We start from the raw sequence: 19,718 nt of genomic DNA on the forward strand, positions 1-19,718 counted from the left end.
CTGGGGAAACCTGAGGGCTTCCAGGAGAAAAAGGAATTCATGGAATGAATAATAACTGTTACTCCAGGCAAGAAAAGGGGGCAGGGGAAAGGGAGACCCCGGCAAAAGGAACAGCATGTGCCGTAACGCTGGAGTCTGAGGGGTTCTCAGGTCTTAGTCTCCGCTTGACCTACTTCCTACCCCACAGCCTAGAGGGACCTCCCTCCTACAAGCCACCGACCCCAAAAGCGAAGCTGGAGGAGCAGGAGATGGTGAGCACTTTCCCTGGAGCCCAAGCTATCCCCACCTCCACACGCACCCCAGGGCTGGGAGGGGCCTTGCAGGGAGAGGCTGGCTGGGTGGTGGGGGCAGTTCCTGACCTCCCCGCCCCCTTTCTGCTGCAGCCCTCCCAGCTCTTCACTCTGGGGGCCTCGGAGCACAGCCCACTCAAGACCCCCTACTTTGATGCTGGCGCCTCATGCACTGAGCAGGTAGGAGCTCATGGGAAGACAAAGGTGGGCTGGGTGTCTGGGTTGAAGGGCCAGGGGTCAGACCTGGCAGAAGAGGTCAAAGACTAAAGGTCATAACTCAAGGTCAAGGGTGTGTCCCTGGTGTGTTCAGGATTCCGTGGGGGGAGGTCGGGGGCGAGAAAGCCCAAGGTCACAAGGTTAGAATTTAAAGTCACTTGGGTGCGGTGGCCTATAATCCCAGCACTTTGGGAGCCTGAGGCAGGAGGATCACTTGGGGTCAGGAGTTTCAGACCAGCCTAGACAACATGGTGAAACCCCGTCTCTACTCAAAATACACAAAATTAGTCAGGTGTGGTGGTACAAGCCTGTAATCTTAGCTACTCAGGAGGCTGAGGCGGAAGAATCACATGAACCCAGGAGGCTGAAGTTACAGTGAGCTAAGATCACACCACTGCACTCCAGCGTGGGCAAGAAAGCAAGAGTCCATCTCAAAAAAATAAATAAAAACAAAAAAAAGAATCACCTGGGCTGGGCGTGGTGGCTCTGGTCTATAATTCCAGCACTTTGGGAGGCCAAGGCAGCTGGACCCCTTGAGCCTAGGTGCTCGAGACCAGCGTGGGCAACATGGGCTGCCCAGCAACATTGTGTATCTACAAAAATACAGAACCTACCTGGGTGTGGTGGCAAATGCCTGTAGGCCGAGGTAGGCAGATTGCTTAAGCCCAGGTGGTTGGGGCTGTGCCACTACATTCCAGCCTGGGCATCAAAGTGAGACCCTGTCTCAAAAACAAAAGAAAAGGAAAAGTCACTAGGTCAACAAAAATTGATTATCTGGCCGGGCGTGGTGGCTCACACCTGTAATCCCAGCTACTCAGGAGGCTGAAGCAGGAGAATCGCTTGAACCCAGGAGGCAGAAGTTGCAATGAGCTGAGACCATGACACTGCACTCTAGCCTGGGCAACAGAGCGAGACTCCGTCTCAAAAATAAAAATAAAAAAGGAAAGAAAAAGGCCAGGCGCAATCGCTCACGCCTGTAATCCCAGCACTCTGGGAAGCCAAGGCAGGTGAATCACCTGAGGTCAGGAGTTCAAGACCATCCTGGCCAACATGGTGAAACCCTGTCTCTACTAAAATTACAAAAATTAGCTGGGCGTGGTGGCAGGCGCCTGTAATCCCAGCTACTCGGGAGGCTGAGGCAGGAGAATCGCTTGGACCTGGGAGGCGGAGGTTGCAGTGAGCCGAGATTGTGCCATTGCACTCCAGCCTGGGAGAGAGGAGCGAAACTCCGTCTCAAAAAAATAATAATAAAAAAAATAGAATGAAAGTAAATTGATTATCTACATTTACTGGATACCATCCCTGAAGCTGGGACAAGACAAATCAAGTCACTCCCCTCAGTGGTCTACTGGAGGTCAGGGGTCACTGAGGTTGCGCTCAAGGTTCAAAGGGCCGTTTAGAGCCCAAGGTTAAGTACTTGAGGCTGAGACTGAGGTGAAAGTTCATGGGGAAAGATTTGCAGAGATCGAGGGACAAAGGTGAGTCCCAGGATTAACAGGGTGAGTTGCGTGCGCTGGGCTTTGGGTTAGGGAAGGGCCGAATGAATGTCCCAGTGCAATATGACCTCATGGACAAGGAATGAGGTGGCATCTTGTTGGCATGGGGAGAGAGTGGTCAGGATTTTGGGGTCAAGAGCAGATTGGTCATCTGTGTCATGCGTAGGAAGTGATCTTGAGTTCCTGTCCCCTCTCCACCTCCAGGAAATGCCTCGATACCATGAATTGCCCACTTTGGAAGAGCGGTCAGGACCCCTGCACCCTGGAGCCACAAGCCTGGGGTCCCCCATCCCGGTGCCTCCAGGGCCACCTGTTGTGGAAGACGTTTCCCTGGATCTAGAGGATGAGGAGGGGGAGGAGGAGGAAGAGTATCTGGATAAGATCAACCCCATCTACGATGCTCTGTCCTACAGCAGCCCCTCTGATTCCTACCAGGGCAAAGGCTTTGTCATGTCCCGGGCCATGTACGTGTGAGCTGCCACGTGCCTGGCGTCTCACATCTCACCTGTTGATCCCTTAGCTTTCTTGCCAAGGATCTAGTGCCCCCTGACCTCTGGCCAGGCCACTGTCAGTTAACACAAGTGCATCCCACTTGTGATTTCTACCTTGGTGGCTCCACTATGACCCTTAATCCATGAGCCCAGAGAAACTCACCGTGATAATGGAATCCTGGCAACCTTATCTCATGAGGCGGGAGGTGGGGAAGGTGCTTCTGCACAACCTCTGATCCCAAGGACTCCTCTCCCAGACTGTGACCTTAGATCATACCTCTCACCCCCCACCAATGCCTCGACTCCCCCCAAATCACAAAGAAGACCCTAGACCTATAATTTGTCTTCAGGTAGTAAATTCCCAATAGGTCTGCTGGAGTGGGCGCTGAGGGCTCCCTGCTGCTCAGACCTGAGCCCTCCAGGCAGCAGGGTCCCACTTACCCCCTCCCCACCTTTTTCCCCAAAGATGGGAGAGAGGGGATTCCCCAGCCCAACGCAGAGTTTTCCCAGCACCCTCCTGTAAGCAGAAGTCTCAGGGTCCAGACCCTTCCCTGAGCCCCCATCCCCACCCCAACTCCTACCTACCAAGCAAGCAGCCCAGCCTAGGACCAGACAGGGTGAGCCTCATACAGACTGTGCCTTGACGCCCCCAGCCTTGGGAGAAGAATTTACTGTTAACCTGGAAGACTACTGAATCATTTTACCCTTGCCCAGTGAAATAGGACCTAAACGTCTCCCTTCGGGGGAAAGTGGGTCACCTGGATTGGGGGTAGCGATTGATACTGTTTTGTAAACTACATTTCCTACAAAATATGAATTTATACTTTGACCAGAACTTGCGTTTTCTGTGGGATGTGAAAGGGATGGGGTGAGACATGAAGGGGAATGAAGAAGGAGGCTAAGAGCTTGAGATAATCAGTGAACTAGGCGTTAAGAGAGTTAAAGACAAAAAGTGACCAAAGATACAAAATAAGAATTGAGAGAGTAATGAGCAAAAACCTATCAATCAAAAAATGTTGAGTAATGGAATGGGGAGGGGTCCAGGGCATGCTGTTTACTGAATATGAATAATTGCAACAGCAGTATGATGAATGGAACAAAGATAAAAAAACAGCAATTGGCCAGGTGCAGTGGCTTATGCCTGTAATTCCACACTTTGGGAGACTGAGGTGGGAAGATCGATTGAGTCCAGGAGTTAAGAGACCAGTCTGGGAAACACAGTGAGACCCCGCCTCTACAAAAGTTAGCTGGGCGTGATGGCACGCACCTGTGGTCTCAGCTACTCTGGAGGCTGAGGTGGGAGGATCGACTGAGGCCAGAAGTTCAAGGCTGCAGTGAGCTATGATGGGGCCACTGCACTCCAGCCTGGGCGACGGAGTCCAACCCTGTGTCTAAAAAAATAAAAATTAAAAAAGCAGTATCAAAACTATGAGAGGTTCAAGTTTAAAGGATAAATGGCAAGCAAAAATAGATCAAAGGCAAAATCATGAATAATGTTGTAATAGGAGCCCAAGGCATGACGGGTAATAAATCTGAATGAAGGAGCCAGAGGCAGAGTGATGAAAAATGAAAAAATAGGGACGGGGGCAAGGGAGGTAACGGACAGGAGTTCATGGATCCAAAACATGATGGCTAATTAGAGAAGGGCCGGAAGAACGACGAAAGTGAGCAAGCTGCTGGAGCTAAAAGTAGTCCAGGCAATGAAGCTCAAATGAATGGGGCAGAGGCACGATGGGTAATGGGAGAGGAATGAATGGGCCAAAGATAGAAGCCGCAGTGACGCGAGGAACAAGAGGCATGATGGGTAACGAAAGGGGTGGGTCTAAGAGGTGATGAGGGCATTGTGGGTAACGAGGAGCAGCGCAGGGTTCTCAGAACAGATTACAATTCTCCCGAGGCACTCTGGGAAGGGCCAGCACTTCCGGTTTTAGGTCAGCTACTCCGGACCAGAGGTGGGGTGCGTGCCCCGCTGCCGCGGTGCCTGGTGGGACGCGAGGCCTGACCTTGCTGCCTAGCCGCCTCTGCCGCGCAACCCACCTTTACCTGTCCTTCGACCCTGGAACGTTAGCCAATGAGAGTACCAAGCTGATACGCCACCAAGGTCGGCCTCCGTACACATTGGAGCCAATCAAAATGCTGTAAGGGTCAAAGCCGACCAATTATCACAGCAACTTCGCCGCGGGGCGGAATCAAAAGAGGGCCTCCTCCAGGTGATAGGCGGGGCGATGCCTCAGCGGGCGTGGCAAAATGCGCAGCACACACCAATGGCGGGCTAGCACCGGAACCCGCGGCGACGCGAGCCAATAGGCGTAAGCGCGGCGAGCCAATGAGAAGGGCGGGAGGTGCGCCGTGACATGCCTGCTAGTGAGAACCAATACAAAAGGACAGTTAGGAAAAGTGGGCGGGACTTTATTCACAAGTCCAATGGGAAGACCGAGTCTAGACGCTGGTGGGCGGGCCTCAGGGCACACTAAACCAATGGGCTAGGCGGGGCGGGGAGACGGTGGTGGCGGCGGCGGCAGCGGGTTCGGTTGCGCGTGGCGCACGGGGTGGGAGCGGAGCCCAGGCCGGGAGCAGGCGCCGCCGCCAGTGAGAACCGGGGCCCGGAGTCGGGTGGGGATTTGCTGGGGCTGAGTCTCGGGCGCACGGGCCCTGACCTCCGCCCTCTGACCTCTCCCCTCGCAGGCGACCATGGGGAATGTGTTGGCCGCCAGCTCGCCGCCCGCAGGGCCGCCACCGCCGCCTGCGCCGGCCCTCGTGGGGCTGCCGCCACCTCCGCCCTCGCCGCCGGGCTTCACGCTGCCACCGCTGGGAGGCGGCCTGGGCGCCGGCACCAGTACTAGTCGAGGTTCGGAACGGACCCCCGGGGCTGCAACCGCCAGCGCCGCAGGGGCCGCCGAGGATGGGGCCTGCGGCTGTCTGCCCAACCCGGGCACATTCGAGGAGTGCCACCGGAAGTGCAAGGGTGAGGGGCGACGGGCCCCCTCGGGGCTGCGATGGCCCGGATCTCGGGGGAAAGGGGAGGACACTGGGGACTTTGGGATTTGGCGCGCACCATTGGAATTATTCAACAGCACTAGGAGGTGACGTTGGGATCGAATGGTGGAACGTTGGACTTGGAGCTTAGAATGATGGAATCGAATGGTGGAAACGGGGTGGAATGTCATAGCAGTAGAGAAAAGCCTTAGGGACCTCAGGAGCCCCGGGATCAGCCAAGCCAGACTTCTCTTTTTATCGGGAACGCAACTGAGCCCCAAGGTCACGGTGTCAGCAAGGTTCCGTGGGGGTGGAACCCAAAGCCTCCGGATCCCAGCCTGGAGCAATCAGAGTAGTAATAGTGGTAGAGGTTTATGGAGTTCTGTTTTGGTGTTCACTATATGTTAACTCATTAGATCCTTGGGCCAATTCTGTATGGTGAGGGTCCCATCTTAGAGATGATGAGTTTGACCTAAAGTTGCTCAGCTTGGTGGCAGTGAGATTTGAGCAGGCAAAGGCCCTGGCCCTGTCTAACTAGGCTGCACTGCCTCTTTGCAGGTGGAAGCCTTTGTGAGATGTTCTGCTATGGGTCTCTGGAGAGAGCTGGGGACAGCAGGGAAGGAAGAGATGAGAGTTGGTATGGGGTTGGGGTGGAGTGTGACAGCGTTTCTCTTCTCCAGAGCTGTTTCCCATTCAGATGGAGGGTGTCAAGCTCACAGTCAACAAAGGGTTGAGTAACCATTTCCAGGTGAGCCTTCCTGGTGTCCTTACCCACCAGAGATCGTCCCCACCATCCCCCTCCCTGCATCCACACACTCGCCCCCTTACTCCTCCCTCAAGAACTGGGCTCCCTGATACTTGAAAAGACTCGGAGATACAGTGCCAGACTACTCAGTTTGGGGACCTAGAATCCAGAGGTACTGTCTCCCATAGCAGCTAGGCTGGAGTCAAGGAACAGGTATGTGGGCCTGTTGGCAGCACCTCCTTTCTCTGAGTCTCTTAGTCAGGCTGTGCCTCCCAGTCTTCATCCCCTGCCCAGCCCAGAGACCTTCTCATTGCCCTCTTCACTGGGCAAGCCCATCTGTCCAGCATCCTCACAGCCCTCGCTCTCCTCCCAGGTGAACCACACAGTAGCCCTCAGCACAATCGGGGAGTCCAACTACCACTTCGGGGTCACGTATGTGGGGACAAAGCAGCTGAGTCCCACAGAGGTGAGCTTCCTTTCTCATCCATTCTTTGTATCTTTCGAATAACAAATTTGTGGCCAAATGCCAAGCTAAGACTGGCATCATCAGGAAAAGGTCACAGCTGCCGAGAGCTTGGAGATGGGGACTGCATCTCTCCGAGATGTAGTGGAACACTAGTAATTCCTTCATCCAGCAAACATCCGCCGAACCCCTGCTCTCTGCCTGCCTGGCTCCATGCTGAGCAATGCTGGGGGTGTGACCACAGCCTCTCTCTTGCTAGACAGCGATGACCCAGGGTGGAAAGAGCTGAGCTGTAGATCATGCAGAACTTTGAATGCCAAACTAGGCTTTGGACTTTCTCTAGGGGCTTGTGAAGAGTCATGGCATGGTTTGGTCAAGGGAAAGACGTGGTCCACAGGTTCCCGCTGTAGAAATCTCTCTTTAGAAGCATTTCTGGGGCGGCCGTATAGGGGCTAGTTATTAGGAAGGCCAAAACTGGAGGCCTGGACAGGGTGTGGGGGACTGAATGAGGTCTCTGCTTCTATCGTTTCCCTTCAGTAAATGAGTTTATTCTGCAAACCTTCATTGCACAACATATTCTGTGCCCAGCCCTGTGTTGGCACACATGACTGAAAGCCATGGGACTCACCAGTGGGGCAGAAAACAGACCTGTTCCCAGAGAGTAACAAGCCAGGATGGGCAGGGCTGACATGGGGGAACCCAAAGGTAGGGGAGCCTAACTCAACCTAGGTGGTCAGAGAGGACTTCATGGAGGAGGGGACCCCCATCTGAGGCTTTCTGACCCTAGGCTTCTCACCCTGGCCCACCTCACCTGCTTCCACAGTGTGCGACCTCTGACCCCTGCCCTTCTCTCTGCCTCACAGGCGTTCCCTGTACTGGTAGGTGACATGGACAACAGCGGCAGCCTCAACGCTCAGGTCATTCACCAGCTGGGCCCCGGCCTCAGATCCAAGATGGCCATCCAGGTGAGTGAGGCACGGAGGCTGCTGCTCCCCTTGGCCACCGTGAGCAAGGAGCCGCCCTCACACCCCCTCCTCCCCACAGACCCAGCAGTCGAAGTTTGTGAACTGGCAGGTGGACGGGGAGTATCGGGGCTCTGACTTCACAGCAGCCGTCACCCTGGGGAACCCAGACGTCCTCGTGGGTTCAGGTAAGAGGCGGAGGGCTTGGAGAGTGGTCACAAAACTGCAGTTCTGGCTTTCGCAGCAAATCCACCCTTTCTGTGAACCTCCTTTTCTGCCATTGGAGAAGTGGTTGAGCAGGAGTGATTTTGAAACATCAGGCAATATACTGTAGTGGGTGAGACAGTTCAGAGCCAGCGCAGTCTTTTTTTTTTTTTTTTTTTTTTTTTTTTGAGATGGAGTCTTGCTTTGTCACCCAAGTTGGATTGCAGTGGCACGATCTTGGCTCAGTGCAACCTCTATCTCCTGGGTTCATGCAATTCTCCTGCCTCAGCCTCCCGAGTAGCTAGGATTACAGGCATGCGCCACCACGCCTAGCTAATTTTTATATTTTTAGTAGAGACAGGATTTCACCATATTGGTCAGGCTGGTCTTGAACTCCTGACCTCAAGTCAGGATCCACCCACCTCAGCCTCCCAAAGTGCTGGGATTACAGGCGTGAGCCACCACACCCGGCCAGTCAGCGTAGTCTTAACTGAGATTTTCTTGTGTATTAAAAAAATTTTTGGCCAGGCACGGTGGCTCAAGCCTGTAATCCCAGCACTTTGGGAGGCCGAGACGGGCGGATCACGAGGTCAGGAGATCGAGACCATCCTGGCTAACACGGTGAAACCCCGTCTCTACTAAAAATACAAAAAACTAGCCAGGCGAGGTGGCGGGTGCCTGTAGTCCCAGCTACTCGGGAGGCTGAGGCAGGAGAATGGCGTAAACCCAGGAGGCAGAGCTTGCAGTGAGCTGAGATTCGGCCACTGCACTCCAGCCTGGGTGACAGAGCAAGACTCCGTCTCAAAAAAAAAAAAAAATTTTAAGATGGAGTCTTGCTGTATTGGCCAGGCTGGTCTTGGAACTCCTGGCTTCAAGCAGTCCTCCCACCTTGACCTCCCAAAGTGCTGGGATTGCAGGTGTGAGCCACCTCGCCTGGCCAGGGAAAGAGCTTTTCAGCCTGCAGCAAGTGCAGTCAGGACTCGTGAAAGGAACCTCAAGGAGGATGGTCACCTGATTCCATAAGGCTTTACAGCTCCTTGGCCTTCGCTCTGAGTGAGTCTGAGGCTTTCGGAAACCAAGGCATAGCTTCTCACAGGACCCTGAAGCTGGCGTAGAGAGCAGACTCCAAAGGGTACCACTGGGAGGGAGTGGACGGGGAGGGAGGTTGGATTCTGGATGTTGTTTGAAGGCAGAGCTGCCAGGATTTGCTGAGAGACTGGATGGAGGCGATGACTCCGTAGTTTTTGGCTGGAACTGGAAGGATGGAGTTTCTGATCGCCAGCTTTGTGTCTTTGCACACCCATCCGCTGTGTCGTGGAGAGCAGGCTCTTGGGCGCTGAGTCCTGAGTGTATGACTCGTGCAGGCAGGGAGGGGAGCTAGGGTTGGTCTCAGACCCTTGGGAGTGCCTAGGGACAGTCACCACTTCTCCCTGCAGGAGCCCAGAGAGACTCAGAGAAGTGTTCACATTTGAGCTGCCAGAGGAGAAGGGGCTACTTCAGCTGGGGGACAGGAGCAAGAAGATTGCAGGCAGGGAGCAGTAGGAACAGGGATGAGGGAAGGGAAGGGCCATGGTGGAAAACCCAGGAGACAGGGAAGCTGGAGATGCAGCAGGTACAGAGAGGCCTCCGAGGTGAGGCCGATCTGTAGGCCCCATGAGGAAGAAACCTTTCCTGTCCCAGCTCACCTGGTGACATCACCCCATCTTCTCATATACTACAGCTGAGCCACATGAGCCTTTTTTTTTTTTTTTTTTTTTTTTTTTTTGAGACGGAGTCTTGCTGTGTTGCCCAGGCTGGAGTGCAGTGTTGCAATCTCCCGCTTACTGCAACCTCCGCCTACCTGGTTCAAGCGATTCTCCTGCCTCAGGCTCCCTAGTAGCTTGGACTACAGGCATGCGCCACCATGCCTGGCTAATTTTTGCGTTTTTAGTAGAGACAGGTTTTTGACATGTTGACCAGGCTGATCTCAAACTCCTGACCTCAAGTGAGCCACCCGCCTGGGCCTCCCGAAGTGCTGGGATTACAGGCCTGAGCCACCTTGCCCGGCCAACCGTGCAAGCTTTTCTGATGGTTCCTGAAAGCACCGAGTTGGTTCTACCCCAAGACCGATGCATGCTCTGGTCCTGCTGCGTGGAATTCTTCCCTCTGGTCTTGACGCAGCTGGGAAGGTTTGCGGGTGCACGTCGCCCTGTGAGCAGGCCTGCAGTGCTGAACGCGGTAGCTGTCTTTGCACTGCATCACCTCTTCCTGGCCCCTAGTCCTGGTCGCACTTCCTTCTGAAACGGTCCCACTCACTGTCTCCAGTCGCCCACACAACAGTGTCAGCTGTTGGGGTTCCTGGACTTGCTGTCTTCTCCACTGTCTGCTCAATGCCAGGAACCATGCTGGGAACAGTGTGAGGGCTCAGGAAATACTGAAGAAAGGAGCGTGCAGGGGTCATGGACATCCCACTTCTGCCTTTCCCTAAGCCTGTTGTGTGCGTCCTCTCCCTCGCTCAGGCTGGGCACTGGGGCAGAGCTAGCTGGGAGGAAAGCCCTCTCTGCTAGGTAGAGGCCACCATCGTCCCCATCTTGCAAGGCCAAGAGGAGGTTCTCCACTAAGGGCACATGGCCAGTGGGATTCCAGTGTCCCAGCTCTTCACAGTGCCTGTAACCCCGTTCCCTGTGCCTCCTTGCCAGCCTGGTCCTTTCAGGCTCCCCAGCACTGGCCTCCTGGAGCCCAGGGCCACCAGTGACGCTTTGGTCTCTAGTTCTTTCGAGTGCCTCTTCCCCCAGACACCAGTGAGAACAGTGCCTGCCGTGTGCCCTGTCAGGGCTGGGCTCTTGAGTCTCTTGCCACCAACAGCTCCGACTTGACCCAGGGCGTCTCCACCTCTAGGTGGCTCTGTGACCTCCGGCAAGTGGTTCCAGCCCCTCTGGGTCTCAGTCTCCTCATCTGTCACTTGGACACAATAGGAGCAACTACCTCCCGGTGAAGGAGGCCATGAGAGGGCCCGACTTCTCGGCCTCAGCAGTGGGCCATGTGCACAGTCACCACTTGCTCCACTCTGGCATCTCCATGGCGCCGGAGCCCACAGGCACCCCCATTTCACAGACAAGGAAAGCGAGGCCGAGGGGTGAAATCAGTTGCCCAGGGTGACACGGCCGGGAAGCAGAGGAGCTGGGATTTGAATGGAAGCCTAATTCAGGAGCCTGTAAGCCTCCCCAGCCCCTCCCCATGGCGACAGCCCTGGGCTGGGACACAGCAGTGACCAAGACAGCCCATTCCTGCCCTCATGGGGGTCCCAGGTCAGGCACAGTGGCTCACACCTGTAATCCCAGCACTTTGGGCGGCTGAGGTGGGTGGATCGCTGCAGGTCAGGAGTTCAAGATCAGTCTGGGCAACATAGCAATACCCCATCTCTACAAAAAATTAGAAATTAGGCATAGTGGTACATGCCTGTAGTCTCAGCCACTAGGGAGGCTGAGCTGGGAGGGCACGCGCCTGTAGTCCCAGCTACTTGGGAGCCTGGGAAGGGGAAGTGGTTCTATTCTGAAGCTGGGGCCAAGCCATCCAAGGCCTTGCAGCTGGGCTGAGGAACCCATATCTTCTCAGGGCACAAGGGAGCCATGGCAGGTTCTGAGCAGGGGTTCAAAGGGTCAAGTTTGTGCTTTAACATGACCCCTCTGTCTGCTGTTTGTGAGGTCACTTGAAGTTGGGGCAGGAGACTAGAGAGGAGGCTGTGGGTAGAGAAACTGGGTGGGTGGCCCAGGAGATGGGAAAGGGTGGTTAGAAAGATACTTGAGGGCCTCATGGCCTCAGTTCCAACAGTTCCTGGAGCTCAGAGGCCAGAGATCCTAAGTCACTCACTCTAGATGGCTGCTTTTCCCTCTGCAGGCCTCAGTCTCTCCCTTGATTGAATGAGGGCATGACACTGACCAGAGTGGTAATGGTAGTGATTGTTTTTTCTTCCCCTGCCCTTGCTCGCATACCCCTGCCCCGAGACGCAGTCTCTGTTGCCTAGGCTAGAGTGCAGTGGCACAGTCTCAGCTCACCTCAACCTCCACCTTCTGGGTTCAGGCGATTCTCCTGCCTCAGCCTCCCAAGTAACTGGGATTACAGGCACGCACCGCCACGCCCGGCTAATTTTTGTGTATTTGCGTTGTGGCACATACCTGTAATCCCAGCTACTCGGGAGGCTGAGGCAGGAGAATTGCTTGAACCCAGGAGGCAGAGATTGCAGTGAGCTGAGATGGCACCATTGCACTCCAGCCTGGGCAACAAGAGCAAAACGCCATCTCAAAAAAAAAAAAGAGCCGGGCGCGGTGGCTCACGCCTGTAATCCCAGCACTTTGGGAGGCCGAGACGGGAGGATCACGAGGTCAGGAGATCGAGACCATCCTGGCTAACACGGTGAAACCCCTTCTCTACTAAAAAATACAAAAAAACTAGCTGGGCGAGGTGGCGGGCGCCTGTAGTCCCAGCTACTCCGGAGGCTGAGGCAGGAGAATGGCGTGAACCCGGGAGGCGGAGCTTGCAGTGAGCTGAGATCCGGCCACTGCACTCCAGCCTGGGCAACAGAGCGAGACTCCGACTCAAAAAAAAAAAAAAGAGGCCGGGCGCGGTGGCTCAAGCCTGTAATCCCAGCACTTTGGGAGGCCGAGGCGGGTGGATCATGAGGTCAGGAGATCGAGACTATCCTGGCTAACACGGTGAAACCCCGTCTCTACTAAAAAATACAAAAAAATTAGCCGGGTGTGGTAGCGGGCGCCTGTAGTCCCAGCTACTTGGGAGGCTGAGGCGGGAGAATGGCGTGAACCCAGGGGGCGGAGCTTGCAGTGAGCCGAGATCGCGCCACTGCACTCCAGCCTGGGAGACACAGCAAGACTCCGTCTCAAAAAAAAAAAAAAAAAAGAGAGAGAGAGAGAGGGAGAGATGGGGGTCTCACCATGTTGCCCCATCTGGTCTCAGACTCCTGGGATCAAATGACCCTCCTGCCTCAGCCTCCCAAAGTGCTAGGATGGCAGGCGTGAGCTACTGTGCCCCGCCCGTGGGATGGTGATTTAACAACCAGTGGTGGGTTCAGGGGTTCATTTGCTTCATCTCCTCTGGGAAGGAGAGTCACACAGTCACTTGCCCAAGCCCATAGGGACCAGCTCCAGCCCACTTCTGATCTCAGCCTCCCCAGAAGATGCCACCAGGACACTGGCCACGAACTCATGGCCTCCCTCACACCCACCAGGCTCATCTTGGGGGGTTCCACCTAACACTCAGCCCCTCTGAGAGCTTCACCCAGCCATGCCTGCAGGTGTGAAAGGCCCCTATTCCTGCAGCTCTAGAGAGCTGGCTCCAGGCTAGCAGGCCAGCCTGCTTCCCCTGGGGGGCCCCAAGTCTGCCACTCTGGTCATCTTGGTCTGGGAAGCATCTTCACACCTGACTTGCTGTGTGCTGTCTCAGCTTCTCTGTGTGCCCTCAGTCTCGTGGCCCCCAACCTCCCTTCCCTTCTCCACATGTCTTCCTCTCCAGGGCCGCAACCTAGGAGATTGCTCGATCGTGGTGGATTTCTCAACTGTGAATCTTCAGTCCCTCTTCTCCCTTCATTTCCGTCTCTGCAGACATGTCGTTTCCTTTTTTTTTTTTTTTTTTCCTGTCTTTTTGAGATGGAGTCTTGCAGTGTCTCCCAGGCTGGAGTGCAGTGGCACAATCTCAGCTCACTGCAACTTCCACCTCCTGGGTTCAAGCGATTCTCCTGCCTCAGCCTCCTAAGTAGCTGGGACTACAGGTGCCCGCCACCACACCCAGCTAATTTTTTGTATTTTTAGTAGAGACAGGGTTTCACCATGTTGGCCAGGCTGGTCTCGAACCTCCAACTTCAGGCGATCCGCCCACCTCAGCCTCCCAAAGTGCTGGGATTACAGGTGTGAGCCACTGTGCCCAGCCTCTTTTTTTCTTTAAAAATTGTTTAAATTTTTAATTTTTTAAGACAGGATCTCTGTTGCCCAGTTTGGAGTGCAGTGGCGTGATCATAGTTCAGTGTAACCTTGACCTTCTGAGGTCAAGCGATCCTCCCGCCTCAGCCTACCAAGTAGCTGGGATTACAGGCCCGTGCCACCACGCCAGGCTTGTTTTCTTTCCCTGTCCCTCCCTCTCTGTTTCCCACTCTCTTCCTCCCCAATTCTTTTGCCCCTATAAAACCACATTTGTGGCGTGTACCTTGCTAGGCTCGAAAGAAACCAGAGTGAATCTATCTCCATCCTGAGGCTTGAGAAGGCAGCCCAGAGGTGGCAGTTCTCTTGTTCAGCAAGCATTCCCTACGGTGGAGGGACAGAGGAACGGAGACTTGGACCTCAGCATAGCGAGTCCAAGCCACAGCTGAGCGTTCGATTCCTCACGACCCCAAGAGGCAGTTAGGTTCACAGAGAGATGATGCCAGCGTCCGCAGTCACCAGCCAGCCTGTGGCAGGGCTGGGATTCGAACCCAGGCTGTGCGTTCTTACTCACACTCTACTCAACGGCCTCTCAGCAGCAGAGTGGCTCAGAGCCTGGGTTTGGGAGGTGTGGAGGCTTGGATTCTGCCCCTGACACATTTCGTGAGCATGAGTGAGTGACTTACCCTGTAAGCTTCTGTAAGTGGTGGTGACCACCTCTGTAAGTAGGGGTGGATAAATGCTGACCACATGGGCTTGTGTCGACCAGATGAGGTCCTTCAGGTAATGCAGTCATAGCAGGGCCTGGGACACTGAGCTCAGCGGTGGGAACCCCTGGGTGATGGGTTAGGAAAAAGGAACCTGTGAGGGAGGCCTGAGAGCAAGCCCAAGCCTCCAGCAGGGGTGAACCTAGAGGGCTTCCTGGAGGTGGAGTCTGGCCTGGCACCCAGGGTGGGTGGAAACTGCTCGTCATTTTGCCCACAGGAATCCTCGTAGCCCACTACCTCCAGAGCATCACACCTTGCCTGGCCCTGGGCGGAGAGCTGGTCTACCACCGGCGGCCTGGGGAGGAGGGCACCGTCATGTCTCTAGCTGGGAAATACACATGTGAGCTTGGGGCCTGGACTCCTGGGTCTGAGGGTGGAGGGGCCGGGCCCCTGGACTTCTCCTGGGTCTGAGGGAGGACGGGCTGGAGCCCTGGACACTTAGGTCTGAGGGAGGAGGCCTGGGTTCCCAGATGCCCAAATCCCCTTGGTAATGAGCCCTCACCTCCACCCCACTCTCTTGACAGTGAACAACTGGTTGGCAACGGTAACGTTGGGCCAGGCGGGCATGCACGCAACATACTACCACAAAGCCAGTGACCAGGTGAGTGGGTGCAGGGACTAGCTGGTGCTGCCAGGGGCTGCTGGGCCTGGAAGTCCAGGCGGGGTCACTCGCTAACTCGTGTGTTGCTCCGGCCCCTCCAGCTGCAGGTAGGCGTGGAGTTTGAGGCCAGCACAAGGATGCAGGACACCAGTGTCTCCTTCGGATACCAGCTGGACCTGCCCAAGGCCAACCTCCTCTTCAAAGGTAAAGGTCTCGGTTTCCCTATGTGGGAAACAGGCGAGAGGTGACTCAACTCTGGGTGTGTGGGCCACCACAGGTGCTGGAGGATGGTGTGCTGCGACCCTGTGGGCCTCCACATTACCAGGGAACACTTGTTAAAAAGTAGGTGGGGCCGGGTGTGGAGGCTCACACCTGTAATCCCAGCACTTTTGGAGGCCGAGGCGGGCGGATCACAAGGTCAGGAGATTGAGACCACCCTGGCTAACACAGTGAAACCCCGTCTCTACTAAAAATACAAAAAAAAATTAGCCGGGCGTGGTGGCGGGCGTCTGTGGTCGCAGACGCAGAGGCTGAGGCCAGGAGAATAGCAAGAACCCAGGAGGCGGAGGTTGCAGTGAGCTGAGATCGCGCCACTGCACTCCAGCCTGGGCGACAGAGCCAGACTCTGTCTCAAAAAAAAAATTAGCCGGGCATGGTGGCAGGTGCTTGTAGTCCCAACTACTCAGGAGGCTGAGGTGGGAGAATGGCATGAACCCAGGAGGCAGAACTTGCAGTGAGCCGAGATGGCGCTACCGCACTCTGGGCAACAGAGCAAGACTCCGTCTCAAAAAAAAAAAAAAAGTAGGTGGACGACCCTCTACTATGTTTTATGCTTGGGAAAAAAAGTGGCTGGAGTGGCCAGACATGGTGGCTAACGCCTGTAATCCCAGCATTTTGGGAGGTCAAGCCAGGTAGAATACTTGAGGCCAGGAGTTGGAGACCAGCCTGGCCAACATAGTGAAACCCCCCTCTCTACTAAAAGTACAAAGATTAGGTGGTGTGCTGCAGCTGTAGTCCCAGCTATTCGGGAGGCTGAGGCACAAGAATCACTTGAATCTGGGAGGCGGAGGTTGCAGAGAGACAAGATTGCACCACTGCACTCCAGCCTGGGAGACAGAGCGAGACCCAAAAACAATAAAATGAAATAAAAAAATAAAAAGATAAAATAATAATAAAATGAAATAAATAAATGTTTAAAAAAATTTTGGTGGAGCATCTGATGAGTGCTTGGACCAAGCTGGAGCTTTGCCCATCCCCTCTTATTTTTCTGCACTTGACCCTCTTATTTTTCTGAGACTGATCTCCCTCTGTCACCCAAGCTAGAGTGTAGCAGTGCAATTGCAGCTCACTGCAGCCGCCACCTCCCGGGCTCAAGCAGTCTTCCCACCTGTCTCCTGAGTAGCTAGGAACACAGGTGCATGCCACCAGGCCCGGCTAATTTTTTTGAATTTTTTTGGGAGAGACGGGGTTTCACCATGTTGCCCAGGCTGGTCTCGAACTCCTGGACTCAAGCCTTGGCCTCCCAAAGTGCTGGGATTATAGGTGTGAGTCACCACACCCAGCCAGGGTAGAAGGCACTTTGGAAGCATCCAGCCTTGCCCCATTCATCTTACATTAGTGGAAATGGAGGCTTCCAGAGGTTTCAAGGTCACAGCCAAATCCAGAACCTCATCTCAGGCTCACTGGCCATAGTCCCAATGTCCAGTCTTAAGTCTTCTTGGATATCTGTGGCTCACAGACTTTTGGGTGTTTGAGCCTCCTGCTGAGCACTGCTGGGTACACAGCGGTGACCAGCCCTGTCTTCACGGAACTCAGTGGGAGGAACAGATCCATCCCCAGAGTGGGCAGGACTAGGTTGGGGGAACCCAGGGGTCTGGAGGGCTTTTCAGAGGGCAGGGGTCACTGAGCGGAGAGCAGAGGAGGAGTGAGCCATTTGCTGCAGCGTGAAGTTGTTGGGGGTGTGATGGGGTTTCTGGGTGGCAGGAGCGGTCTGGTTGGAGGTCTGGAAGCCGTCAGCATGTGACTGGTATCTAGGGTGGCCAGGAACTGTGCATGGATATGGTGGGAAGCTGGCATGCCTCTCACCTCAGCTCTTCCCTGCAGGCTCTGTGGACAGCAACTGGATCGTGGGTGCCACGCTGGAGAAGAAGCTCCCACCCCTGCCCCTGACACTGGCCCTCGGGGCCTTCCTGAATCACCGCAAGAACAAGTTCCAGTGTGGCTTTGGCCTCACCATCGGCTGAGCCCTCCTGGCCCCCGCCTTCCACGCCCTTCCAATTCCACCTCCACCTCCACCTCCCCCTGCCACAGAGGGGAGACCTGAGCCCCCCTCCCTTCCCTCCCCCCTTGGGGGTCGGGGGGGACATCGGAAAGGAGGGACCCCGCCACCCCAGCAGCTGAGGAGGGGATTCTGGAACCGAATGGCGCTTCGGGATTCTGAGTACTAGGGGCAGCGTGCCAGTGGGCCTGGGGTCCCGGGAAGGATTCCGGAATTGAGGGGCACGCAGGATTCTGAGCACCAGGGGCAGAGGCGGCCAGACAACCTCAGGGAGGAGTGTCCTGGCGTCCCCATCCTCCAAAGGGCCTGGGCCCGCCCCGAGGGGGCAGCGAGAGGAGCTTCCCCATCCCCTGTCAGTCCACCCTGCCCTGTCCACTTTCCCATCTACTCCTCGGTATAAATCATGTTTATAAGTTATGGAAGAACCGGGACATTTTACAGAAAAAAACAAAAAACAACAAAAAATATATGTGGGAAAAAAAAAGATGGGAGGCCTCCGTTTTCTCAAGTGTGCCTGGCCTGTTTGGAGCATTTCATCCGGAGTCCGGCCGCCCTGACCTTCCCCCAGCCGCCTGCAGGGGGCGCCAGAGGGCCGGAGCACGGAAAGCAGCGGAGCCGCACCACTGCCTGGCTTGACGGTGCATTGAGTCCGGCTCAGAGGGGCGCAGCGTGGCCCGGGATGGCAGTCTCCCCATCCGGAACATCTGCCCTGCTGGGGGACACCTCGGGCCTTCTGTCGTCCGAGGGTAGGGTCTCAAGGTCACTCGCCCCAGCTTGACCTGGCCGGAGTGGCTGTAGAAGACTTTGTCCCTGCAAACTGCAGCAGCAGAGATGACACTCTGAGTGCAGACATGGAGGGGCAGGGAGCTGGGAGAAGGTTCAAGCTACTGAACAGCTTCAGAACAACTGGGGTACTAGGAACTGCTGTGTCGGGAAGAAGGGGCTCAAGGACTTGCAGGCATGAGAGGGGCTCAAGGACTTGCAGGCATGAGAGGAGGGGCCTAGGCCAGACTAGGCTCCTTGTGCAGCCATGGGGGTTGGGTCACCTATGTCTGAGGATGTGGTGCTGTCTGGATTTTGCCAACCTAGGGCTGGTGTCAGCTGACACCCAACACCACCAGCACCACTCCCGAGCCTCCAGGAACTGAAACCCTGTCTACCCCCAGGGTCTAGGGAGGGAGGCTGCTGAGTAGAGCTGACCCCAAGTTACCCACAGAAGCCACCTCAGCCACCCCCTGCCAGCCAAAGCAAACAGGCCCGGCCCGGCACTGGGGGCACTGGGGGCTCCTTCCCGGGACCAGGAGTCCAGCCTCCCCTGACTCGCAGAATCCTCTGATCCCACCCACTCCAGTTCTCGATGTGTGACTTTGCCATTCATCTCGCTGCTGAACCGCGGGTTTCTCCTCTGAAACATCTGGGATTTGTAACAGGAAAGTGACAGCATCTGAGCGCTCACTGCGGCCTGTCCGTTGCTAGCCCTAACAGGACCACTGTGCCAAGGCTGTCCTCCGTGCTCGATACACGTTAGCTTGTCACCAAACATATCCGTGTCACTGCTTTCCCAGTCTGATGAGCAAAGGAACCCGATGCTCAGAGAGGACAAGTCATTTGCCCAAGGTCACACAGCTGGCAACTGGCAGAGTCAGGATTCAAGCCCTGGCAGTTTGACTCCAGAATCCTAACCTTAACCCAGAAGCACAGCTTCAAGACCCTGGAAACCACAATGCCTGTGGCAGCCAGGGGGAGGTGCTGGAATCTCATTTTACACGTGGGGAGGGGTGGGTCCCCTGTGCTCAAGGTCACAACCAAAGAGGAAGCTATGATTAAAACCCAGGTCCCACTCGCAAAGCCTAGACTTCTAGCAGATGCACCACACTGTTCCCACCCCCCTCCCATCCCACTTCTGTCCGGTCGCCTAGCCCCATTTTCTTTTCTTTTTTCTTTTTCTGTTTTTCTTTTTAGAAAGCATCACTCTTGCTCAGGCTGGAGTGCAGCGGCGAGACTTCGGCTCACTGTAACTTCCACCTCCCGGGTTCAAGTGATTCTCCTGCCTCAGCCTCCCAAGTAGCTAGGATTACATGCGCCCGCCACCACGCCCGGCTAATTTTTGTATTTTTAGTAGTGATGGGGTTTCACCATGTTGGCCAGGCCGGTCTCAAACTCCTGACCTTAAGTGTTCCGCCCACCGTGGCCTCCCAAAGTGCTGGGATTACAGGCGGGAGCTACCGCGCCCAGCCCCTCCCATCCCACTTCTGTCCAGCCCCCTAGCCCTACTTTCTTTCTGGGATCCAGGAGTCCAGATCCCCAGCCCCCTCTCCAGATT

General features: G+C 55.4%; 2 protein-coding genes across 2 annotated transcripts in view; both read left to right on the plus strand.

Annotated features, from left to right (window-relative positions):
• The window catches only part of NECTIN2 (nectin cell adhesion molecule 2), a 43,073-nt gene extending 39,751 nt beyond the window's left edge, over positions 1 to 3,322 (plus strand). The window contains exons 7-9 of the mRNA XM_025367059.1: positions 188 to 251; positions 384 to 470; positions 2,207 to 3,322. Coding sequence (XP_025222844.1) covers positions 188 to 251; positions 384 to 470; positions 2,207 to 2,476 — 421 coding nt within the window. The 3' untranslated portion in view covers positions 2,477 to 3,322. The remainder of the gene's footprint in view (positions 1 to 187; positions 252 to 383; positions 471 to 2,206) is intronic.
• A 1,671-nt stretch (positions 3,323 to 4,993) lies between these two features.
• On the plus strand, positions 4,994 to 17,879 carry TOMM40 (translocase of outer mitochondrial membrane 40). The gene is made up of 10 exons (XM_025367944.1): positions 4,994 to 5,082; positions 5,179 to 5,458; positions 6,150 to 6,217; positions 6,588 to 6,680; positions 7,541 to 7,642; positions 7,722 to 7,827; positions 14,734 to 14,856; positions 15,041 to 15,117; positions 15,219 to 15,321; positions 17,221 to 17,879. Exons 2-10 carry the CDS (start codon positions 5,185 to 5,187, stop codon positions 17,358 to 17,360), a joined length of 1,086 nt encoding a protein of 361 aa, XP_025223729.1. The 5' UTR covers positions 4,994 to 5,082; positions 5,179 to 5,184; the 3' UTR covers positions 17,361 to 17,879.
• Positions 17,880 to 19,718: the final 1,839 nt, after the last annotated feature.

The sequence above is a fragment of the Theropithecus gelada genome, chromosome 19 (genome assembly GCF_003255815.1).
Source record: "Theropithecus gelada isolate Dixy chromosome 19, Tgel_1.0, whole genome shotgun sequence".
NCBI lineage: Eukaryota > Metazoa > Chordata > Mammalia > Primates > Cercopithecidae > Theropithecus > Theropithecus gelada.